Here is a 26,992-nt window from a genome sequence, read left to right on the forward strand (position 1 = left end):
TTCTGCCAGCTTCAATCTGCTGTTGAACACCAAAAAGCAATTTTTAACTCTGTTACTGTGGCCTTCAACTCTGGTTTTTTATCATAATTTCCATCTCTCTACTGATTACTGATGTTCTCTTTGTATTCATCTTTCCTTTTCCTGACATCCTTTAGCTCTTCGAGCATTTTTAGGACCATTTTTTTTTTAAGTCTTTCTTTAGAATGTCACAGGACTGATCCTCCTCATTGCTGGTTTCTAGCATTTTAATCTTCTCCTTTGCCTGGGCCATCATTTCCAATTTCTTTGTATGTTTTGTAACCTTTTGTTGAAGCCTGGACATTTTTATATTTTATATATTTATATTTTTATTTTTATATTTTAATGTGTTGCCACTGAAATTTAGACCCTGTGGCATCTGTTCCTTAAGCTTGTATCCAATAAGTTTTATGACTTGAGCATTCCTTGAATACCAGAAGCTCACAAAAATAAAGAAGGGGGATAAAAAAACATCTTTCCCAGTCTTTGCTGATTGACCTCTGAGAATGTGCTAATTAAGGGCTTATCCATTCAATGAGTTGTATGAGACTTCCTACAGGGCAAAGTGTAGGTGCCTCCCTGATAATTTCTGTACATGTGCCTTGTGCTTTAGGCCCTGGAAATTCCCCCATCTACCTAGTTACAAATGTCCCCTCTTCCCTAGGAAACAGTCTCCTCACTACCCAGGGCACTGCTTCTGTATGCCCAATAGCCAGCAATCCTCTGCCCCAGGCAATATGATTTGAATGCTTTCCCACAGTGTTTTGTATAAGAGCTCTCTGCGCTTCTATATGCAGGGCAAGTTTTAGAACAATAAGTCCCTTGGGACACCACCAGACAGATTGGGCCAAACATGCACCCAGTATGTGTACAAGGACCACTTTGCTCCCTGTGGAACCAGGACCAGGAATCCACACTCGGGGTGTGAGCCAGCTCCAGGCCAAGCTGGTGAGGAGACAGGGGAGAGACACAGCCAGGGCGCTATAAGAACCCACTACTTTTAAAAAGTCTTTTTCTCAACTTAGCATTCACCCTGTTATTGCAGGCCTTTAAATGTTTTGGAGCTCCGAAAAAGATATGTCTGCTAGAAATATCTTTTTCTTGCTGGTTGTTCAAAGCTTCTGTGGGGGACATAGCCCTGAAATGTCTCATTCCATCTCCCAAGGTTTCTGACTATGTATCCCTGGTAGTAAAATATGAAAATACTACATCACTAAATATGGTATTTACTTACATGTATATAATTACGTATGTATATATATATATATATATGTATATGCACATATACTAATATATTATGTGTATAATAAAATATATGTAAAAAAATGTTAATAAAGGATGAGATACAGAAAATAACTTTAAAAACATTTAAACTTTTATTTATTAATGATATAAAAACTTTTTTATTCTTATTAAAACTTACTATTAATATATTTTTAGTGAAAGCAACATGACGAACTTTTTTAAATCTTGGTTTTGCACTTTGCTATATGCTATGAGGTAGATATTACTATCTCTACTTTATAGATTAGAAAACTAAACTTTAAGAGATTAAATAACCTGAGAAATATCAGAGAACTATAAAGTGACCAAGCTAGGATGCAAACCTCCATCTCCCTAACTGTAAACTAGTACTTTAACCAATATACCATGAGAATGGAAACAGAGAAAACAAATACATAGTGAGGTGTAAGTCAGAGATGAAAAGTAGCTCAACTTGCGCAATCTGAATATTATGTGTTCACTTGACCCTTGTAAATATAATCATTTATAATCTCTGTATGGGATCTTGGGCAAGTCATTTAACTTATTTGAAACTTAATTTCCCAATATGTAAAATGAGAGACTTGGACAAGATAATCTCTATTTTTTTTCTTTGTTTTTTTTTTCTTTTTGGACTAGATAATCTTTAAGTTACTTTCCAACATTAAAATTATTGGATTCAAATACAAGAACAAACAAGGCAAACATCTTCCAAGCAGAATAACCAGACCTTTGCTGATCTCAACGTTAGGCAGGTTGAAGATGTCAAGGTCCATTGTCCCTCCTTTAGCTCCTTCTGAGAGGTCTAAAAGAACTATCTTGTCTGCAAGGTCCTGTAGTACAATAAGAAAAGAATAGCATTACAATGGACATGACCAGTTATTCTATTTAAAACTGACACAGAAGTGAGGGCTAAAGGAGGCCTCCCATGCTGGAAAAGTAACAAAATAGCAATATTGGTGGCATATAAGAAAGAAGTTATTATGAACTTGAATAATATGACCCTTTAGGCTTGACTATGATAACTGGGATCCGACAGGATTTAACTCAGAAGTTACAGACTGCATGTTCTTTTGATGGGCTAGTGAATAATAAACATGACTTAGTGTACTCAATATATTTATTGTTCTTGAATTTATGTTTTCATTCTGAAGTCAGAATTTCCATTCTGAAAGAAAGGTTAAAGTAGTTTTTTGGTTTATTTAAGCAGCTTATTTTTACCATGAAAGTCAATACTAATGCCAAGTTTCTCTTTAAAAATAAAAGTTGTGGTAATGGATGATGGTGATAGCTGCATTCAACTATTCAACACTGAATAGTTACATTCAACATTGTGAATGTAATTAACACCACTGAATCATATATCTGAATGCAGATAAAGGGGGAAATTGTAGGTTGCATATATGTACTAAAATAAAAAAAAATTTTAATGAAAAAATAAAAATAACAAAAGACAACAGGCATAAACTTAAAATCAAATCCCATTATCATGGTGTATCCTACCCAGGGATCTCATGGAAAATGCACCACATGCCTTTAGATTGCTATGAGTGGCAAGATGGGCTGACTGTAAATAATAGCATGAAAACGCTTAAGAGTTCACGTACCTTTGTGGTAAAGAACTAGGGGAACAGAGGGTCTTTCCTATCTTACTGGTGCAAAGGCAAAAGTACCAAGGAATCCACCAGACTATCAGGCAGAAAGTATGGTGGTTAATAAACAACCAGCTACAAGTAGCAACTAAAAGAACAAAATATCTATGGATAAATTTAAAAAAAGATGCAAAGGACTTGTAAACAGAAAATTATGCATCACTGCTGAAAGAAATTAAAGACATAAAAAGTGGAAATACGCTTCATGATCCTGCATCGAAAGACTTAATATCATTAAGATGTCAATACTACCCAAAGTAATTTACAGATTTAACACAATTTCAATCAAAATTCCAACAGCCATCTTTTCAGAAATAGAAAAGCTAATCATTGAATTAACATGGAAGGGTAAGGGAACCCAAATAACCAAAAACATCTTGAAAGAGAAGAACAACGTTAGACGACTCACACTTTCCAATTTTAATGCTTATTACAGAGCTACAGTAACCAAAATGTGTGGTACTGGCACACAGACAGACATATAGACCAATGGAATCAAACCGAAAGTTCAGAAATCTATCCTCACATCTGTGACCAACTGAGTTTTGACAAGGGAGCCAAGTCCATGCAATAGGGAAAGAATAGCCTTTTCAACAAATGGTGCTGGAGAAACTGGTTATTCACATGCAAAAGAATAGAGTTGGAACTTTTTCTCACCCCACATATAAAAATGAACTCAAAATGCATCAGTGATCTAAATATAAGAACGAAAACCACAAAACTCGTAGAAGAATATATAGTGCAATATCTTAAGGACCTTGTATTAGGCAACGGATTCTTAGGCATTACAAACAAAGCTTGAATAACCGAAGAAAAATTAGATAAACTGGATATCCTCAAATTTAAAAACTTTTGTGTATCAAAGGGCATTATTAAGCAAAAAGACAACCTACAGAGGGGAGAAAATATTTTGAAACTATATATCTGATAAGGGTTTAATAGCCAGAATTTATAAAGAAACCCTAAACTCAACAATAAAAAGATAACCCAGTAGAAAAATGGGCAAAAGACTTAAATAGCCATTTTTCCAAAGAAGGTATACAAATGGTCTCTAAGCACATGAAAAGATGCTGAACATTATTAGCCATTAGGGAAATGCAAATCAAAACCACAATGAGATATCACCTCACACTCACCAGAATGGCTACTATTACAAAAACAGAAGTGCTAGAAAGGATGTGGAAAAATGGGAACCTTAGAGATTGTTGACAGGAATGTAAAATGTACAGCAAGTATTGAAAACAGTTTGGTAGTTCCTCAAAAGTTAAACACAGAACTACCATATGATATGGCAAACCCACTTCTAGATGCATACACAAAAGAATTGAAAGAAGGGACTTGAGACTCAACAGATATTTGTACACCAATGTGCATAGCAATTATTCACAATAGCCAAAAAGGCAGAAGCAACCCAAATGTCCATCAGCAAATTAATGGGTAAACAAAATGTATGGTATTGGAAGGAGATTGGCCCCACCTAAATCAAGATGGAGCCATGAGATACTTCAAGCCTCCATTCACTCACAGAAGCTTTGAACTACCAGCAAGAATTGGCAAAAGTATTTTTCTAAAAGCCCCTGAAAACAGTTAAACTATTGCAGTGAGAGGTCAAGCACTGGATTATGAAAAGGCTATTTAAAAGCAATAGGACATTGTGGCACCCTGGCAGGCTCCTCCCCTATCCCTTCAGCATTTTAGTACAGAACTGGACCACGCTCCCAGTGTGGATCCCTGGTCCTGGTTCCAGAGGAAGCAGAGGAACCCTCATGTACATACTAGGAGCATGTATACCTAGCTCAATCTAGGACAATCACTGTCCCAGACCATCCATGCCCTGCCTGCAGAAGGCAGCTCACTGAGCTCTTATACAGAATACTGTGGGAGAGCAGTCATGTGGTGCTGCCTGGGTCAGGTAATTTTGGCTGTAGGACATGCACTGCAGTGCCCTAGACTGTGAGGAAACTGTTTCCCATGGAAAAGAGGACATTTGTAACCATGTAAATGGGGAAATTCCTAGGACCACACACAAGTTCCAGACTTCAAGCACGTGCATAAAGTATCTGGGAGGCCCCTACACCCTGGCCTGGAGCTATTCTCCTAGAACCCAATGTACGGATAAGCCCAGAAGGTCAGCATTCACACAGGTCAATCTGCAAAGATAGGGAAATACACTTTTCTCCTTTTCTTTTTTTCTTGTAAGCTCCTGGTATTCAAGGAAAGCTGTGTCATAACACTAGCTAGATACTAGCTTAAGGAACAGACACCACAGATTTTAAATTCCAATGACAACATACTAAAATAACAAAAGCCAAGGTTTCAAATATGATTACAAGACATATAAAGAAACAAGAAGTGATGGCCCAGCCAAAGGTGAAGATTACAGAATTAAAACCATCAATGAGGAGGATCATATCTGGGATATACCAGATAAAGATTTTTTTTTAATGGTCCTAAAGAGGCTCAAAGAGCTAAAGGAAAACACAGACAATGAACTAAAGGAAATCAGAAAAACAACAAATGAACACGAAGAGAGCATCAAGAGAGAAATGGAAATTATGATAAGGAACTAAACAGAGCTGAAGACCATGTTAACAGAAATGAATATTCCTTAGAGTGATTTGCAGAAGATTGGAGCTAGCAGATGAAAGAATCAGTGAACCTAAAGATAAGACCATTGAAATCATTCAGTCTAAGAAGCAGAAAGAGGAAAGAATGAAGAAAAATGAACAGAGCCTGAGGTATCAGGAATAGCAATATATACATTGTGGGAGTTCCAGAGAAGAAGAAAGGAGCAGAGAGCATCTTAAGGAAATAATAGCTTAAGATTTCAAATTTAATGAAGACATTAATATACATATCCAAGACGCTCAATGAACTCCGAAGAAGATAAAAGGACCCACTCCAGGACACATATAATCAGATTATCAAATGCCAAAATAAAGAGAAAATTCTGCAAGCTGCAAGGGAGAACCAACATGTCATTGATAAGGGGACCTCTAGATTAAGTGGCAATTTCTCATTGGAAACCTTGGAGGCAAGAAGGCAGTGGGATGACATATTTAAAGTGCTGAAAGTAAAAACTGCCAACCAAGAAGTCTATATCCAGTAAAACTGTCTTTCAAAAATGATGGTGGAATTAAGATGTTTCCAGATAAAACAAAAGCTGTGTGAATTCATCACCATTAGATTGGCCCTACAAGAAATGCTGAAGGTCATTCTATAGGTAGAAAAAAAGAGGACATTGGATAATTGACTGAAGCCACATAAAGAAATAAAGATCTCTGGTAAAGATAATGACATAGGTAAATATAAACACCAGTACAATTGTATTTTTGATTTTTGTTACTACACTTTTTACTTCCTATGCAATCTAAAAGGTGAATGCATAAAATGTACTGATAAATCAATGGATTTGTACTCAATATATAAAATGTACTATATAAGGGAGGGACATAGGAACATTGTTTATGTATTCTACTGAAGTTGCTATTTTTCTGTATCAGAGTATGCAACATAGTTATAGGTCTAGGATGTTAAATTTAAGCCCCATGTTAACCACACCTAAAATATCAGAGACTAGGCAAACTTATATAGACAGAATATAGAGTACAGGTTACCAGGAACAGAAAGTCAGGGGCAATGGGAAGTTAACATAAAATGAGCATAGAGTTTCTGTTTGGAGTAAAGGGAAAGTTCTAGTAATGGGTGGAAGTGAGGGTACTGCAATATTGTGAATGTGATTAATCCCAGTGAATAGTTTGCTTGGGAAGGGCTGGCATGGGAAGATTTAAGTTATATATATGTATGTTTTGACAATTCAAAAAAAAAAAAAGAAAGAGAAACTGAAGAGATAATGGCAATTAAAGCAAAACATGACTCTGGAAAAGATCTATGAATGGAGGTGAAAAGGCTCAAAAGAAAATTACTGGGATATAAGAAGAATTGAAAATAGAATGTAAGCTTTATGTCAATTTTAAACTTCTTGAACTTGAAAACTGCACTTAAGGTGATTTTATAAGTGAATATCCTTATTCGTAGGAAATGGAAGTATTATGTGTTTGAGGAGTATAATGTATGCAACCTGGTCTTATGTGTTCAGAAACTAGGCAGGTAGGTAAATAGATCAAATGATATGGCAAAGGTGGCAAAATGTTAAAATTGATGGGTCTGGGTATCTAGGATTAGGGATCATGGCATGTCGCAGTTCTATGGGGTTTGTATTATTTTTCCAAGTGACTTATAACTTTGAAATTATTTCAAACAAAAAATTGTTTTTTAAAAAATGAGGTTTTGGGTGGGCCACGGTGGCTCAGCAGGTGGAGTTCTTGCCTGCCATGCTGGAGACCTGGGTTCGATTCCCAGTGCCTGCCCATGCAAAAAAACAACAAAAAAAATGAGGTTTTGATACATGCTACAACATAGATGGACCTGAAAAAATTATGTTGATGGAAATAAGTTAGACACAAAAGAACAGATACTGTATGATTTCACTTTTATGAAACTGCTAGAATATGCAAATGAAAATTCATAGAGAATGTACAGGACAGGTTATGGAGGGGATGGGAAGTTAATGAATAAGTAAAGGGTTCTTCTTTGTAGTGATGGGATGAGTAAGTTCTGGTAACGGATAGTAGGGAAGGTAGCACAACATTGCATGATTAATTCCATTGAATTCTATACTTCGAAGCATCTGAGATGGGAAATTTCATGTTGTATATTTGCTTTCACAATTTAAAAAAGTGAAAGAGAGAGGGAGAGATTAAAGAGTCAATAACAACTAAATATAATACATGATTCCAAACTGGATCTAATAATGGAGGAGAAAATGTCCAAAGAACATTATTGGGACATATGAAAAAACTGCAATAGAGACTGTAAGCCTCATATCAATGTTAAAATTTTTTTAACTTGATAACTATATTTAAGGCAAGGTTACACAAGTGAGTATCCTTGTTCTTAGAAAATGTACAGAAAGTATTAATTGTTCAATGGGCATGATGCATACAACCTACTCTCAAATGTTGAGGAAAAGATGAGAGAGGGAGAAAGAAAGACAGACCAAATGTGGCAAAACATAAAATGTTGGTGGATCTGGGTATCTGAGCAGGGCATATATTGGAGTTCTCTGTATGGGGTTTGTATTACCTTTGCAATTGTCCTGTTAGTTTAAAATTATTGCAAAATTTAAAAGTTAACAAAATAAACAGCCATACCACTTCTTAACTGTGTAACTCTGGAACTCAGCCTTATTTCCTATGGCTGTGAGGATTAATTATGTGACACAGGTATGGCATATAGTAGCCCTCTCTAAATCAATGCTAATTTGTTTATTGTTACTGTGTAAGGAAACACCAGAGTTTCCTAATTTATGTATCTGCAAATAAAGAATTTTCCTAAAAATTTACAAACCAGTTATTAATAAAATGAGACCTAGTACAAAGGAGTTTTCTTTTTTAATTAAAAAAAAACTTAATTTTTAAATTAGGCAACATATTCACATGGTTCAAAATACAAATACAAATATTCATAAAAGGATATATATTGAAAAGAGCATATAAAGTAAAATGTCTCTCTCCCACTCATCTCCCTGGCTTCCCAGCTCTCTATTATTCTCCAGTGTGGTTTTTATTTTTGGGGGGGAGGAGGGGACACATGATTCAAGAAGTATTTTATGCTCAAATGAGCTAATATGTACACTGTGTGTATATTCTATTTGTTTTTTGTTTTATTTCCCGAAGACAGATTTAGAATTCACATTCCTAGAGCCTAACAACTCTGATTACCTGTCTCATTTTAACTCCTATGGGCTGGCTGAATATTTGTTCAAGTGGTTTATGGGGCAAGAGAAGTCACAAGGTATTCTTGCTTCCAATACCTAAATGTAAAAGTTCAGCTCAGGAAGTATTACTCTTTATTCTCAAGAAACATTATTCTGGAAATAAAGCATTCTGTAGAAAAATCTCTCTTAAAACAATCAGTAATACAAATATTGTTGTATTTTAAAATATTTCATCTATTTGTAACACATCACAAAAGGCAAATTTCCTAAAGATACAAAAAGCTCCTATAACTTAAAGCCTAAAAGAAAAAAAAATTGAACAAAGGCTGTGACAAACAGCTCACAGGAAAAGAATCCAAATAGCTCTTACACATATGAAAAGATTGTTAACCATACTTATCAGGGAAATGCAAAGAAAATTGTAAGATACCATTTTCATCTATCAGGCACATAAGGATCCAAAAGTTTAGTTTGTAGTGTGGGAAAGCAGATATTTGCATAGACTGTGTGTGAGGGTAAAGTTGTACAATTGATATGGGGAATAATTTGGCAATTTCTATCAAAATTTAAGAATGCAACATCTTCTTTAATCCATCAATCTTATTTACAGGAATTATTCTACATGTTTACTAGTACATGAGTAAAATGATTTAAAATGCATAAAGGTTTTCATATTAAGATGATATTATACCGAATGACTACAAACAAACTAACATCCATCAATGATGATGAGGATAATAGCAATTTGACAGGGTAGGGTCTAAAGCAGAGCTTCCCAAGGTGTAACATACATATGTTAAACTCAGATGTTGCTTCAGTAGGTCTGGAGTGGGACCCAGGACTCTTCATTCTTAACAGGATCTCAGGTGACACTAATATTGCTAGTCTGAGTCACACTTTGAGAAGCAAGGGTCTAAAATACAGACTGTCAGATTGCCTGACTTCAAATCCTGGCCCTGACATTTGTTAACACTGTGACTTTCGGCAAGTTAGGTAACCTCTTTATGCCTCAGTTTTTTTCATATGCAAATTGGCAATAATGATAATATCTCTTTCTTAAAGAGGGCTGTGAAAATTAGAGGTTTGTTACTGCTGTTGCTGCCACTACTATACTACTACTATGACTAATATTGTTGTTACACTATTTGAATTTAGTCAAAATATTAATGTTTAAAATTATGTCAAAACATTAATGTTTAAAAAGAAAAAAACAGAAAATGTTTGCTGCCCAGACAATTCACATGCAAAGAAATACTGTTGGTGAGACTCAGCTAAAAGAAACATAACTTTAAGGTGTCTTCCTGTACTTATCAAAGATAAATAAAACTGATAAAACTCAGCATTGTTAAAGATAACAAAGGTCAGTTTGCACACTGTTACTGGCAGCATAAATTCTACTTAGCTCAAGAGCAATCTGGTTCTACATACTAAGTACTATAAAATGTATTCATGCCCTCTGACCCACTAGTACTATTTTTGAGACTACAGATGCCCCAAAGAAAATAATTCAGATGAGAAAATAAGCAATTTGCAACGGATGCTTATAGAAGCATTTTACTAGTAACAAAAGAACTGAAAACAATTCAAATTCCAATTAAGAGAGAATATAAGATTGTAAGCTCTTACAGAAGTCACATATGTTCAGGAGGTGTGATGTTAATTCTAAATTCTGAGATACTGGGCTGTTTGTATACAACATAGTCTTTCCCAGAAACTTAGGGTGTTTATGTGACATCTGAGACTCAGAGTTAGAGCTCTGAAGCTATGAAATCCTGTTTAAAAAGTTGAAAAAGTGATCAGATATCGAGTAGAGATATGAATGAAGCTGATCTGGGTAGGACTAAAAGCATATCAGAAGACTGGGTAAAGGATGATATCATCCACATTTTAAAACTTCAACTTCTGTGTGAGACTAAAGGGAGAGATGTTTATTTGGTGCAAAATTTATCTTTTGGGTACTGCATTTCCTAATTCAGCTTGTATGGTCAGTTTAATCGAACACCATAAGTACATGGAATCTTGAATAGGGTGTGAGATTTTGTTGGTTTGTCCAGGTTGGTGTAATTCCCCGATAAATCCTCGAGTGATGTGGGCAGTGAATAAAGAAGTATTTGCAGGTGGGCCACCATGGCTCAGCAGGCAGAGTTCTCACCTGCCATGCCAGAGACCCAGGTTCGATTCCCAGTGCCTGCCCATGCAAAAAAAAAAAAAAAAATGCAAAAAAACAAAAAACAATCTTTATAAAAGTATTTGTAAATTTCCCTTGAGGGGATGGGGAGAAACAAGGAAATATTCAACTTCCCTATTTAGAAAATTCCTGATATTCTCACAAGCAGTGGGAACAACTAAATCAATAGGCTAAGCCCTCGATCTTGGGGGTTTTCCCTATGAAACTTACTCCTGCAAAGGATAGGCTAAGCCTGCTTAAAATTAGGCCTATTATTGAAAATTAGACCCAAGAGTCATCCCCAGAGAACCTCTTTTGTTGCTCAGGTGTGGCTTCTCTCTCTAAGCCACCTCAGCAGGTGAACTCACTGCCCTCCCTCCTACATGGGACATAACCCCCAGGGGTGTAAATCTCCCTGGCAACGTGGGCAGAAAGCCTGGGATAAGATGGGACCCAGCATCAAGAGATTGAGAAAGCCTTTTTGACCAAAAAGGGGAACAGAGAAATGAGACAAAATAAAGTTTCATTGGCTGAGAGATTTCAGAGTTGAGAGGTTATCCTGGAGGTTATTCTTATGCATTATATAGAGATCCCTTTTTAGTTTATGGTGTATTGGTGTGGCTAGAGGGAAGTACCTGAAACTTCTGAGCTGTGCTCCAGTAGTCTTCAATTCTTAAAGATGACTATATAAAGCTATAACATTTACAATGTGACTGATTGTGAAAACCTTGTGTCTGATGCTCCTTGTATCGAGCATATGGACAGATGAGTAAAAAATATGGACAAAAAATAAATAAACAAATAATGGGGGGACAAAGGGTAAAATGAATTGGGTAGATAGTAACACTAGTGGTCAATGAAAGGGAGGGTAAGGTGCATGGTATGTATGAGCTTTTTCTTCTTTTTCTGGAGTGATACAAATGTTCTAAAAAATGATCATGATGATGAATACACACTATATGATGATACTGTGAGCCATTGATTTTATACCATGCACAGTAGGTATGTGTGTGAAGATTTCTCAATAAAATATTAATTAATTAATTAATTTTTAAAAATGAGAGAGAATAGTGTTTTCAGATGGAGGGTGGAGGAACTGAAACTATAATATGCCAAAAATTACCACATATTGTGAACCATTGATTGCACACTTTGGATGATTACATGGTACATGACTATACAATATATATCAATAAAAAATAAATAATTCGGGCGGGCCGCGGTGGCTCAGCGGGCAAAGTGCTTGCCTGCTATGCCGGAGGACCTCGGTTCGATTCCCGGCCCCAGCCCATGTAACAAAAACGGAGAAACAGAATACAATAAAACAAGAAAATGTTTAAAAATGTTTCCCTTTCTTCCTTCCTTCCTTCCTTCTATCCTTCCTTCCTTCTCTCTGTCTTTCCTTTAAAAAAAAAAAAAAAAAAAAAAAAAAAAAAAAATAATTCTTTTAAAAAGCAGAAAGTAAGCTGAGCAATCAGCTTTTAAATTTTTCTACCTCCCTGGAAAGAATTTAATCTTTGCTGAAGCAGAACCTGCTCCTAATTCAGCTGAAGTATTAAAATAGAATGAAATAATTTAGATGACAAACAATCCAATTTTAAAAGAAAGAAAAATTAATTCCAGCCACTAAATAAATATACAGAGGGACAGCTATTCTATTCTGGACTACATCCGTCAAATGACACAAGGCATGCTGTTGCTATGATACTGGAGGGAGGCAGGCAAGTCTTCTGAACCTCTCTGGAAGGGGATTAAACCCTTCTGTAAACAATTTATTTACAAAGGCTCTAGTATCAAAAAACTGTCAAAGAAAAATAAACAAATCCCGAACTGGTATAAAATATAGTGTAAAAGATAATGAAGAAATCACACAAAGACAATCCTTTGAAAAATGCTAATTTCAAAAAGAGCTAAAATTAAGTAGTTTAACAGTAAATAAGAGTTTAACTAAAGCAACATGACTCAGGAAACACAGGAAAGAATTTGTGACTAAATCAGATGAATGTCAACTTGAGGTTTTCCTTGTATTAGGATGATGTGCTCACTGTTTAAATTACAGTTTCAAAGCCTATTTCATGACTAACTACTAATTAAGAGTCAACATCACTGATGAGAGCTTTCAGCTATTTTTGTCAATGTTTTATATTGTAAAACAAAATAAGGTTTATCTACACGGCAAAATAAAGCCATTATTTCTTGTATATCAAACATATACTGCCTTAAAATGCAGCACTATGTCAGATCTATCCAAAACCACCCTCCTTACATACCTTTGCTGAAATTGCTAATGTGCAGGCAATACCCAACTCTCCACCGCCAACCACAGTAATTTTATTGACTGTTTTATTCTTGTGGTTTGCCCAGTTCTTTGAATTTATGTCTGAAACACCTAGAAAGAAAAGTAGGTTCACAAGAATTTTAAAATAACATCAAAAATCTTTTTAACATTAAAAATTCAACAGGCTTCAAACAGAAAACATGGTACTAGTCCATAGCTGGCAATCAAAAAATGCTTGCTGAACAAATGAATGAATGTATGAATGCAAGAAAGACAAAGAATCTGAGTTCTGAAGTTTGAAGTCTTATTAAACATATACTAAATAGAAGTTATCCTTTTAAAAAGAACATATCTTTCAAAAAATTTAAAAAAACATTATATATACTACTCAAAATGATGCTAAGGTATGATATTAAGAAAAAAAAATATTTCAGAAGTCCAGAAAACATTCTGATTCTTACTGCTCTGATCTATAATGCAAAAAAAAAAGTTTAATACCTTACTAAATATTCCAAGCATTCTCAGTGAAAACATTCAGAATCACAGATCTTCTAGTCCAATGTAATTAATGAGTCAAAAGCCACATAAATATATAAAGAAAAAGGCTTGTGATTATTAATACATGTCAAGTGATTTTTGAACAAAATTAGAATTATTTTATCTGTCAGTAGAAAATCAACTTTTTACATTTTAAAAAAACATTTTCATTGGAACTTTATGTAACACAACTATAATAACTAGAACTTTATTCAAAACAGAAACACATACTCATGTATTTATTTATCAAGAGGAAGTAGAAAGCAAGTAGCAGAGAGTAAAAGATCTTACAGAGAGAAACTGTAAGATATAACTCTCAAGGCAATTTGATTGACAATACAAACCTTCAGTGATTTTTGCAATATAGGCTAGCAAGTCTACTTGCCGTGCCTCATCAGATGATGATAGAGAATACAAAGGAAGTTCCTCTTGAAACTTGGTAATCATTTCCTTAATCAATCCAACAATGACAGATTTAGGCTGCAGAATACACATGAAAGGAAAAGTTATCCAAAAATTTTACTAAAAATACTATCTTGTTAATCTATGCATTGTTAAAGAGTTAGCCAAAATAAAGTATTCCATCATGCTCTCATTTTGTAAAAAAAAAAGTATTATTTAATACTCTTAACTATTTTAACACTTTTAACTGAAAGATTATTCAATACTTTTAACTGTTTTAATATTTATAACTGATAAATAAAGGGAGGAAAGTGCTAAATCCAAGTCTCCCAAAAGTGGGAAAATAGCATGAAAGTTTTTAGTAGCAGAAATACTAGGTTGGGAACAGTTTCTCTGTTGACCCCCTCTTTGCTGCTTTTATTTTGAAATAACATCAGATTTAGAGAAAAGTTGCAAAAAAGTGTGCAAAGATTTCCCATACACTCTTTTTTTTTTTATTAATTAATGGAAAAAAAAGAAATTAACCCAACATTTAGAAATCATACCATTCTACATATGCAATCAGTAATTCTTAACATCATTACATAGATGCATGATCATCATTTCTTAGTACATTTGCATCGGTTTAGAGGAATTAGCAACACAACAGAAAAAGATATAGAATGTTAATATAGAGAAAAGAAATAAAAGTAATCATAATAGTAAAAAAAAAAAAAACCCAAAAAACCCCCCCCAAAAAAAAAAAAAAAACCTATAGCTCAGATTCAGCTTCATTCAGTGTTTTAACATGATTACTTTACACTTAGGTATTATTGTGCTGTCCATTTTTGAGTTTTTCTATCTAGTCCTGTTGCACAGTCTGTATCCCTTCAGCTCCAATTACCCATTATCTTACCCTGTTTCTAACTCCTGCTGGACTCTGTTACCAATGACATATTCCAAGTTTATTCTCGAATGTCCGTTCACATCAGTGGGACCATACAGTATTTGTCCTTTAGTTTTTGGCTGGACTCACTCAGCATAATGTTCTCTAGGTCCATCCATGTTATTACATGCTTCATAAGTTTATCTTGTCTTAAAGCTGCATAATATTCCATCGTATGTATATACCACAGTTTGTTTAGCCATTCTTCTGTTGATGGACATTTTGGCTGTTTCCATCTCTTTGCAATTGTAAATAACGCTGCTATAAACATTGGTGTGCAAATGTCCGTTTGTGTCTTTGCCCTTAAGTCCCTTGAGTAGATACCTAGCAATGGTATTCCTGGGTCGTATGGCAATTCTATATTCAGCTTTTTGAGGAACCGCCAAACTGCCTTCCACAGTGGTTGCACCCTTTGACATTCCCACCAACAGTGGATAAGTGTGCCTCTTTCTCCGCATCCTCTCCAGCACTTGTCATTTTCTGTTTTGTTGATAATGGCCATTCTGGTGGGTGTGAGATGATATCTCATTGTGGTTTTGATTTGCATTTCTCTAATGGCCAGGGACATTGAGCATCTCTTCATGTGCCTCTTGGCCATCCGTATTTCCTCTTCTGGTAGGTGTTTGTTCTTGGCTGTCTTTTTGTTGTTGAGTTGAACAATCTCTTCATAAATTCTGGATACTAGACCTTTATCTGATATGTCATTTCCAAATATTATCTCCCATTGTGTAGGCTGTCTTTCTACTTTCTTGATGAAGTTCTTTGATGCACAAAAGTGTTTAATTTTGAGGAGTCCCCATTTATTTATTTCCTTCTTCAGTGCTCTTGCTTTAGGTTTAAGGTCCATAAAACCGCCTCCAATTGTAAGATTCATAAGATATCTCCCTACATTTTTCTCTAACTGTTTTATGGTCTTAGACCTAATGTTTAGATCTTTGATCCATTTTGAGTTAACTTTTGTATAGGGTGTGAGATACGGGTCTTCTTTCCTTCTTTTGCATATGGATATCCAGTTCTCTAGGCACCATTTATTGAAGAGACTGTTCTGTCGCAGGTGAGTTAGCTTGACTGCCTTATCAAAGATCAAATGTCCAAAGATGAGAGGGTCTATATCTGAGCACTCTATTCGATTCCATTGGTCGATATATCTATCTTTCTGCCAATACCATGCTGTTTTGACCACTGTAGCTTCATAATATGCCTTAAAGTCCGGCAGTGCGAGACCTCCAGCTTCGTTTTTTTCCCTCAAGATGTTTTTAAAATTCGGGGCACTGTGCCCTTCCAGATAAATTTGCTTATTGGTTTTTCTATTTCTGAAAAATAAGTTGTTGGGATTTTGATTGGTATTGCATTGAATCTGTAGCTCAATTTAGGTAGGATTGACATCTCAACTATATTTAGTCTTCCAATCCATGAACACGGTATGCCCTTCCATCTATTTAGGTCTTCTGTGATTTCTTTTAGCAGTTTTTTGTAGTTTTCTTTATATAGGTTTTTTGTCTCTTTAGTTAAATTTATTCCTAGGTATTTTATTCTTTTAGTTGCAATTGTAAATGGGATTTGTTTCTTGATTTCCCCCTCAGCTTGTTCATTACTAGTGTATAGAAATGCTACAGATTTTTGAATGTTGATCTTGTAACCTGCTACATTGCTGTACTCATTTATTAGCTCTAGTAGTTTTGTTGTGGATTTTTCCGGGTTTTTGATGTATAGTATCATATTGTCTGCAAACAGTGATAGTTTTACTTCTTCCTTTCCAATTTTGATGCCTTGTATTTCTTTTTCTTCGGTCTAATTGCTTTGGCTAGAACCTCCAACACAATGTTGAATAATAGTGGTGATAGTGGACATCCTTGTCTTGTTCCTGATCTTAGGGGGAAAGTTTTCAATTTTTCCCCATTGAGGATGATATTAGCTGTGGGTTTTTCATATACTCCCTCTATCATTTTAAGGAAGTTCCCTTGTATTCCTATCTTTTGAAGTGTTTTCAAAAGGAAAGGATGTTGAATCTTGTCAAATGCCTTCTCTGCATCAATTGAGATGATCATGTGATTTTTCTGCTTTGATTTGTTGATATGGTGTATTACATTCATTGATTTTCTTATGTTGAACCATCCTTGCATACCTGGGATGAATCCTACTTGGTCATGATGTATAATTCTTTTAATGTGTTGTTGGATACGATTTGCTAGAATTTTATTGAGGATTTTTTTTGCATCTATATTCATTAGAGAGATTGGTCTGTAGTTTTCTTTTTTTGTAATATCTTTGCCTGGTTTTGGTATGAGGGTGATGTTGGCTTCATAGAATGAATTAGGTAGTTTTCCCTCCACTTCGATTTTTTTGAAGAGTTTGAGGAGAGTTGGTACTAATTCTTTCTGGAATGTTTGATAGAATTCACATGTGAAGCCGTCTGGTCCTGGACTTTTCTTTTAAGGAGCTTTTGAATGACTAATTCAATTTCTTTACTTGTGATTGGTTTGTTGAGGTCACTATTTCTTCTTGAGTCAAAGTTGGTTGTTCATGTCTTTCCAGGAACCCGTCCATTTCATCTAAAGTGTTGTATTTATTAGCGTAAAGTTGTTCATAGTATCTATCCTGTTATTACCTCCTTTATTTCTGTGAGGTCAGTAATTATGTCTCCTCTTCCATTTCTGATCTTATTTATTTGCATCCTCTCTCTTCTTCTTTTTGTCAATCTTGCTAAGGGCCCATCAATCTTATTGATTTTCTCATAGAACCAACTTCTGGTCTTATTGATTTTCTCTATTGTTTTCATGTTTTCAATTTCATTTATTTCTGCTCTAATCTTTGTTATTTCTTTCCTTTTGCTTGCTTTGGGATTAGTTTGCTGTTCTTTCTCCAGTTCTTCCAAGTGGACAGTTAATTCCTGCATTTTTACTTTTTCTTCTTTTCTGATATAGGCATTTAGGGCAATAAATTTCCCTCTTAGCACTGCCTTTGTTGCGTCCCATAAGTTTTGATATGTTGTGTTTTCATTTTCATTCGCCTCGAGGTATTTACTAATTTCTCTTGCAATTTCTTCTTTGACCCACTGGTTGTTTAAGAGTGTGTTGTTGAGCCTCCACGTATTTGTGAATTTTCTCGCACTCCGCCTATTATTGATTTCCAACTTCATTCCTTTATGATCCGAGAAAGTGTTGTGTATGATTTCAATCTTTTTAAATTTGTTAAGACTTGCTTTGTGACCCAGCATATGGTCTATCTTTGAGAATGATCCATGAGCACTTGAGAAAAAGGTGTATCCTGCTGTTGTGAGATGTAATGTCCTATAAATGTCTGTTAAGTCTAGCTCATTTATAGTAATATTCAGATTCTCTGTTTCTTTATTGATCCTCTGTCTAGATGTTCTGTCCATCGATGAGAGTGGTGAATTGAAGTCTGCAACTATTATGGTATATGAGTCTATTTCCCTTTTCAGTGTTTGCAGTGTATTCTTCACGTATTTGGGGGCATTCTGGGTTGGTGCATAAATATTTATGATTGTTATGTCTTCTTGTTTAATTGTTCCTTTTATTAGTATATAGTGTTCTTCTTTGTCTCTTTTAACTGTTTTACATTTGAAGTCTCATTTGCTGGATATTAGTATAGCCACTCCTGCTCTTTTCTGGTTGTTATTTACATGAAAGATCTTTTCCCATCCTTTCGCTTTCAACCTATGTTTATATTTGGGTCTAAGATGTGTTTCCTGTAGACAGCATATAGAAGGATCCTGTTTTTTAATCCATTCTGCCAGTCTATGTCTTTTGATTGGGGAATTCAGTCCATTAACATTTAGTGTTATTACTGTTTGGATAATATTTTCCTCTACCATTTTGCCTTTTGTATTATATATATCATATCTGACTTCCCTTCTTTCTACACTCTTCTCCATACCTCTCTCTTCTCTCTTTCCGTATCTGACTCTAGTGCTCCCTTTAGTATTTCTTGCAGAGCTGGTCTCTTGGTCACAAATTCTCTCAGTGACTTTTTGTCTGAGAATGTTTTAATTTCTCCCTCATTTTTGAAGGACAATTTTGCTGGATATAGGAGTCTTGGTTGGCAGTTTTTCTCTTTTAGTAACTTAAATATATCATGCCACTGTCTTCTAGCTTCCATGGTTTCTGCTGAGAAATCTACACATAGTCTTATTGGGTTTCCCTTGTATGTGATGGATTGTTTTTCTCTTGCTGCTTTCAAGATCCTCTCTTTCTCTTTGACCTCTGACATTCTAACTAGTAAGTGTCTTTGAGAACGCCTATTTGGGTCTAATCTCTTTGGGGTGCGCTGCACTTCTTGGATCTGTAATTTTAGGTCTTTCATAAGAGTTGGGAAATTTTCAGTGATAATTTCTTCCATTAGTTTTTCTCCTCCTTTTCCCTTCTCTTCTTCTGAGAAAATACAAAAATACAACACGTATATTTGTGCGGTTCATATTGTTCTTGAGTTCCCTGATACCCTGTTCAAATTTTTCCATTCTTTTCCTGATAGTTTCTGTTTCTTTTTGGAATTCAGATGTTTCATCCTCCAAATCACTAATTCTATCTTCTGTCTCTTTAAATCTATCATTGTAGGTATCCATTGTTTTTTCCATCTTTTCTACTTTATCCTTCACTTCCATAAGCTCTGTGATTTGTTTTTTCAGTTTTTCTATTTCTTCTTTTTGTTCAGCCCATGTCTTCTTCATGTTCTCCCTCAATTTATCGATTTCGTTTTTGAAGAGGTTTTCCATTTCTGTTCGTATATTCAGCATTAGTTGTTTCAGCTCCTGTATCTCATTTGAACTATTGCTTTGTTCCTTTGACTGGGCCATATTTTCAATTTTCTGAGCGTGATCCGTTATCTTCTGCTGGCGTCTGGGCATTTAGTCAGAATTCCCTGGGTGTTGGACCCAACAGGTTGAAAGATTTTTCTGTGAAATCTCTGGGTTCTGTTTTTCTTATCCTGCCCAGTAGGCGGCGCTCGTGGCACACGTTTGTCTGCGGGTTCCACCAGTAAAAGGTGCTGTGGGTCCTTTAACTTTGGAAAACTCTCGCCGTGGGGGAGGTTTGCCAGCTGAAGCGGCTTGGAAGAGTGCCAGCCGGCCCGGGGGTCCGAAGGCGGGGAGGGTCCCTGGCCGCCGCAGCCCAGGAGAGCACCCAACCGAATTTCCTAGTCGGCCCGGGGCACCAAGCGTGGCAGGAGGGCGCCAGCCACCGCAGCCCGGGAGAGTGCACCATTCCCAGCCGGACTGGGGAGTCACGTGTTTGGAAGGGACCCCCCTGGTCACCGTTCTCCGCGGTCTGGAGATTTCCGACCCAACTCTCTCAGTTGGTCCGGGGGGCCTTGCGTGGTGGGGGCGCCAGCCGCCGTGGCCCGAGGGGACCGCCTGCCCAATTCTGCCAGCTGGCCTGGGAAGGAGGAAGGGAGGGACTCCGGCCGCTTGCCGTCCTGCCCGGGAAAGCCCACGCTCCTCGGCAATCTCACCGGAGCTGGTTCTCCCAGACAGTCAGCCGTTCCAGGATGGGGTACGCCATCCCTTTGATCTCCGTCGTGGCTCCGGGAGCTGCTCTGTATCATCTCCACTCCCCCAGTAGCTGTTCTGGAGGAGGAAAGGTGAGGGTGGCAAGGCAGTCGAGGACGGTGGCGGAGGAGCTGGTGAAGGCGGAAGAGGGCACGGTGGTGGTTGGAGAGCTGCCAGAGCAGGAGGCGAAAGGGAAGGATAAGATGGCAGATGGAGCGCCGCCAGAGGAGAAGGCGAAAGGGAAGGGCAAGATGGCGGCGGGAGCGCTGCCAACGGAGAAGGGGGAAGAGGAGGGCTGGGTGGCCGGCGGCGGGAGTGCCGCCGGCGGGGAAAGAGGGAGAGGAGGGCTGGATGGCTGGCGGTGGGAGCGCCGCCGGCGGGGAAAGAGGGAGCGGACGGCTGGCTGGCTGCAGGAGCACCACCGGTGGGGAAAGAGGGAGAGGAGGGCTGGCTGGCTGGCAGCGGGAGCGCCGCCGGCGGGGAAAGCTCCCATACACTCTTAACCAAGATTACTCAAATATTAACATTTTATCACATTTGCTCTCTTAGTCTCTTTCTCTTTATAGATATACTTTCTATATATATATATATATATATATATATATATATATATACTTTTCTCTTTATATACATACTTTTCTTTATATATATAATTTTCTGAGAGTAACCTGAAGATATGATGTCCCCTTATCCTTAAATAATTTAGTGTGTATTTCCTTAAAGAAAAAAAAGAATTCTCCTACAGAACCATTATCAAATCATAAAATTAACATTGGTAAAATACTATCTAATATGATATTATTTCTTTTAACTTCACTGGTTGAGGAACCTTAAATTTCACTTAACTTCTCTGAGCTTCAGTGTGGACAATACAGTGTGAATAATAAATCCCACATACATGTTATGAGAAACAAATGAGATAATGCATAAAAGCTAAAAGCTATGAGTGCAAAATAGATGGTTATTATTTTCATTAGGAATAATTAGTAGTATGATCATTTTTAAAAGAGCTTAGTTTCTCAGAGTCTGGGAGGATGAGGCCATTAGAGTCAAAAACTAAAGTATCTTCAGCGACCAGGCAGATAGCACTGTATTAACCTGCCAAGGATAAGAAAATTTGAAGAAATGGTTACTGTGGCAAATTGGAAAGAACATGCCTATAGATATTCAAATTCAAATTAAGAACAAAATAAAATAAAGCAAAACAAAACTAATGTGCTGTTCGAACAAAATAATGTAGTCTCATTGCAGCACTCTGAATCTCCTGGGGACCTTGACCTCTATGACTACTAGATTTCTCCAACTCCAAAACTCTATATAATTATGACATAATTACAATTCCAACTGCATGTGGAACTGAAAGGTATTCTGGTACCTTTACATAGGATAATTTAAATAACATTGCCATCTGAAGACTAGTTTTAGATTATAATAAAGAGGCTGAGAATAGTAAAATGAAATCAATACTATCTAAACTGAAATCAAGTACAACCTCAACTAGATTACAAGACTACCTCTATTAAATAGACAAAACTATAAAAAGAGATGCCAAAGAAGACTAGAGAAAGGAAACAGAAAATACAAATTCCCATATCAGGGTACAAATTTCAAACCATTGTTTGAATATCCTTTATTTTTTTAAAAAAAGGCAAAAATGGATTTGAGAGATAGACAATCCATAAATGAAGAAACATACATGGTTGATAAATATATGAAAAATATTTTAATTTTTCAAATAAACAAAAACTGAAATTTAAAGATACTATTTTTGTCCTTCCTACTGGTAAATTTTTATAGTGTCTCATTACATTTAACTGGTAATCTTATTTAAATTGCCAATAATGCAAATAAGGCACAAGTTTCAAAAGTAAAGTCAATGTTTCCCATCTCAACTCTACTGTTGACAATTTGTTGTGTCTTTTCCTTTTCTATTTCTTTTTTTCTTCCTCATATGAAAAATATAGAAAACCATAAATTGAAAGTAAAATATACCCATAATTGCATACTTTTATACAATATATATAAAATAAGATTGCTAATCCTAATGCCCTCCTTTACTCCATCCCTCACTCAACTCCGACACATCACTGACCTCTAATTCTACAACTTTCGGCGTTCATATATATTATAAATTATCCTTTCATAAAACTTTTAATTACCTACAATGAAAGTATACTGTACATCCTTCTTAGTCAATGTACAGAGATGAGCAAAGGTTTGCTTTGTTTTAATAATACCTCCTGATAGACAAAGAGTGCTGTAAAATAGATATACTTCACTGATTTCTACTGAGAGTAGAAATAAAACTTTTGTCCACCTTTTCAGAGGTCAATCTGACAATATATAAGAATGGCTTTAAAAATGTTGATAACCTTTGATCCAATAATTCCATTTCCAGAGATTTATCATTAGAAAATTGTTAAATATATATACAAAGATTTATTTTGAAGGATGCTCATCATTAAACTTCTAACAATAGATATTACATGATATCTTTATTATAGGTCATCAGGTAACCATTACAATCTATTTTAAAGAATATTATTTAACATGGAGAAATGCTCGATATAATGATAAATGAAAAATGCAGAATACCAAATTGCATAAATAGTGTGAAACAATCTACAGATATATACACCAATTTGGTTGAGTTTTTTAAACTTAATACTCAGCTAAAACAAATAATCTACAGCTATATACATTAATTTGGATGAATTTTTTAAGCTTAATGCTCAGTTAAAACAAAGCATGTGGGTGCACGGGTAGTTTAGTGGTAGAAGGCTCACCTTCCATGCAGGAGACCTGGGTTCAATTCCCAGACCATGCACCCAAAAAACAAACAAAACAAAGCATGTCATGGAAGATTAGATACAGTATGATTCAATTTACATAAAGGTCAAATAAAGGCAAAACTACAAATAAACATAAAGATAAGAATCTTTAATAGGGAAGGACTAGGAAATAATGCCCCAGTGTCTCTTCTAGTAGTCTTTCATGTGCTTTATCAAGTAGCAAATAAAAGGACAGGGTACAAACAACAGCTGGCTCCCAGACCCACAAAGAGCAGCTTCATGCTATCATCATCAGCATTCCAGGACTTGGGTGATCCTAGGAGGGTGAGTTTCTGAAAGTCAATATTGACCTACCTTCTAACTGCTTCACTGCTCAGATGAATAAAATTGTATATTATGCCAGCTAATAAATGTTCATTTAAATAAATATCTTGCTCATGATGCTTTTGCCAAAGAATGCAATTTATAAGCCTAAGGGATCCATTGCAAAACTACAGTTAACATTTTGGTATAATTCTTTCTAATCTTGTTTAAATAAACAAATATACTGACATCATTAAAAAAAGGCAAAACTAAACAATACTGTTTGGGCTATATATATATATTGCAAAAACATAAAAACAAGAAAATGATTAACACAAAATCCAGGAAGCAAGGAAGATACAACTGGACACAAACACACAGAGGACTACAAAGGTACTGCTAATTTGCTAAGGCAAGTTGGAGGTATGTGTTATAATCTTTAAATTTTGTATTTAGACTTTGGACTTTGGAATGTATATTTCACAATTTAGGAAAATGGGAAAGATGTAGTATACTATAAACTAAGGACATGATTTGACTTGCTACATGAGTTAATCTAAAATCTCCTTTGTAAAAATGTAGCACATCAACACCTTAAAGAGACAGCCAGAAGAAGGGCTGCTGCATATGGTACATATCAGCCAGCAGCTTCTGAGAGCCAAAGTGAGAAGGGATCTGATATTGTGTAAATTAATTATCAATTTGGAAGTCAATCTTCTATAAGCATTAACAAGCAAACTTTTATTTCACAATTTAGGGTGTTTTACTACTAAAACTGGGGAAAATATCACATAGTAAATTCTGAAACTGTTCCCCCATCCCCCAATCAAGACACTTCAGGTAGATGAGCAGAAATAGATTTCAAAAATACTAAAAGTTCAAAAATGGGATTTAAATGATCTTATTATATCATTGTACAAAGATTTTTAAAAATACTTTCTAAATGCCAGATCTGAATATTTATCAGCTGGTAGTACAGAAATAAATCATAAACTACAAATAAAATCGCTTGATTCCTTACTGACTGAAATTACAGTCATATTCATAAGCTTTAAATTTTCAATTCCCAACTGAATTTAAGTTCTATGAGGTCAAGGATTTTTAACTTTTTTTTTTATCATGCATCACAATGCCTGGTATATAACAGTTACTCATATATTTATTGAATAAATGTATGAATGATACTTTATAAGAAATTGTTGATACAAGTGCTTTTGAGGATGCAGAGCATGGGACTGAATATTATCCTTCAATGTAAACACAAGGAGAAAGCTGAAGAACATGAATAAATCCTGTCATCATAAAAGTGAGATGCTTGTTTGCAAGAAGCCTTTCTGTGAGATCCATTTTATCTACAATGGTCTATTACTTTAACCTTGAGTCTATGATGTCTGTTTTACATGTCATCAGAAATGTTTTCATTATATGTTTGTTATAAGGAACTGAATTCACTTATGAGGCTTGTTAATACATAACCCACTGATCATGCCTTCACTGATCTTATTATAATAAACCCAGGCAGCACTAAATAAATAGCATTTACTCACTTGGAGTTTTTGAAAAGCATCTATTTTCCTCCTTGCACAAGTTCATGCAAGTAAAAACAAATGGCACATCAATGATATAGCTTTCACAATGAGACTCTGTGAATGTGAAAACCTTATGTCTGATGCTCCTTTTAGCTACTGTATCAACAGAAGAGTAGAACATATGGAATAAAAATAAGTAATAGGGGGAACAAATGTTAAAATAAATTCAGTTTGAAATAGTGGTAAATGAAAGCGAGGGGTAAGGGGTATGGTATGTGTCATGGTTAGGGACAGGTGTCAACTTGGCCAAGTTGTGGTACCTGTTCATCTGATTGGGCAAGCGCTGGCCTGTCTGTTGCAATGAGGACATTTCATAGGATTAGGTCATGATCAAGTCAGCTACATCCACAGCTGATTCCATTTGTAATCAGCCAAAGGGGAGTGTCTTCTGCAATTAGTGATGCTAAATCCAATCATGGGAAGCCTTTTAAGGAGGACTCAGAGGAGACAGGTTGCATTCCTGCTTTGGCTGGTGAGCCTCTCCTGTGGAGTTCATCCAGGCCATCCATTGGAGTTGTCGGATTCGCAGCCTGCCCTGTGGATTTTGGACTCTGCATTCCTACGGTCACGTGAGACACTTTCATAAATTTTATATTTGCAAGTGTTCCCTGTTGATTCTGTTTCTCTAGAGAACCCTAACAAATACAGTATGTATAGTCTTTTTTTTCTCTATTATCATTTTATTTCTTTTTTCTGTTGTCTTTTTATTTCTTTTTCTAAATCGATGCAAATGTACTAAGAAATGATGAATATGCAACTATGTGATGATATTAAGAATTACTGATTGTATATGTAGAATGGAATGCTATCTAAATGTTTTGTTTGTTAATTTTTTAATTAATAAAAAAGTTAAAAAAACAACAAATGGCGCATAATACCTCAGTAATTTGACTTTTAAAATAGTGATCATATCAGTAATTTTTAAATTAAAGCAAAATGACTTTTTTTCCTACTATTTTTTTCTTATAGCTAAATGTGTGTGTGTATGTATGTATGTATGTATGTATGTATATACATACACATTCCAGGCAGATGGCAGAAACATATTTTAAAAATATTAAAAGTTCAAAAATGGGATTTAAATTATCTTATTATATCATCTTACAAAGGTTTTGTGTTTACACACACACACACACACACACACACACACATATATATATAGAGAGAGAGAATAAGATGATTCCTTATAAATATCAGGTATATATACAGTGTATGGATGCTTTGAAAATGATAGAACACTATAAAATGAAAATCTGTCTTAGCTAAAATAGACTATTATTATATAAACCTTAATTTCAGGGTTCCATATTATTATTATTTTTATAAAATTCAATCCTCACTTTCCTTTCAATTTCAAATTACCTTTGAAGACCTTATTAAGAATATCACTAAAAGAAAATGCACTATCTTACTTATTTATACTATCAGGATTAAAGATAAATATTCATAAAAATGAAAAAATTTTTTAAAATATCCAAGTTGATCTTACATGGCTCCAGTTTTGGAGATAGGGCAAGTATATTCTGCCTTGAGCATCCACATGTTTTCCAACTGAGATTCCCATATTTGCAGTTGGCTTCAAGAAGCAAATGGGGGGAGCAAACGGGTGAGAATCCAAAATCCACAAACGAATTGGTATGTTATATGTATTACCTATTTGAAACAAAATAAACACATCTTCAAACAACAGTGAAGCACAAAGACTACACTTATGATATAGGTATGTGTTATTTTAGAAACACGTAATCTAGTCTAGTCAAGTTTATATATAAAGGATTTAGGTA

General features: G+C 35.5%; 1 protein-coding gene across 1 annotated transcript in view; it reads right to left on the reverse strand.

Annotated features, from left to right (window-relative positions):
* Nucleotides 1-26,992, reverse strand: part of UEVLD (UEV and lactate/malate dehyrogenase domains) — an 86,054-nt gene that overhangs the window by 36,289 nt on the left and 22,773 nt on the right. The window contains 4 exon segments of the mRNA XM_077114176.1: nucleotides 2,012-2,114; nucleotides 13,150-13,268; nucleotides 14,039-14,174; nucleotides 26,698-26,861. Coding sequence (XP_076970291.1) covers nucleotides 2,012-2,114; nucleotides 13,150-13,268; nucleotides 14,039-14,174; nucleotides 26,698-26,861 — 522 coding nt within the window.

Source organism: Tamandua tetradactyla, chromosome 8, assembly GCF_023851605.1.
Source record: "Tamandua tetradactyla isolate mTamTet1 chromosome 8, mTamTet1.pri, whole genome shotgun sequence".
NCBI lineage: Eukaryota > Metazoa > Chordata > Mammalia > Pilosa > Myrmecophagidae > Tamandua > Tamandua tetradactyla.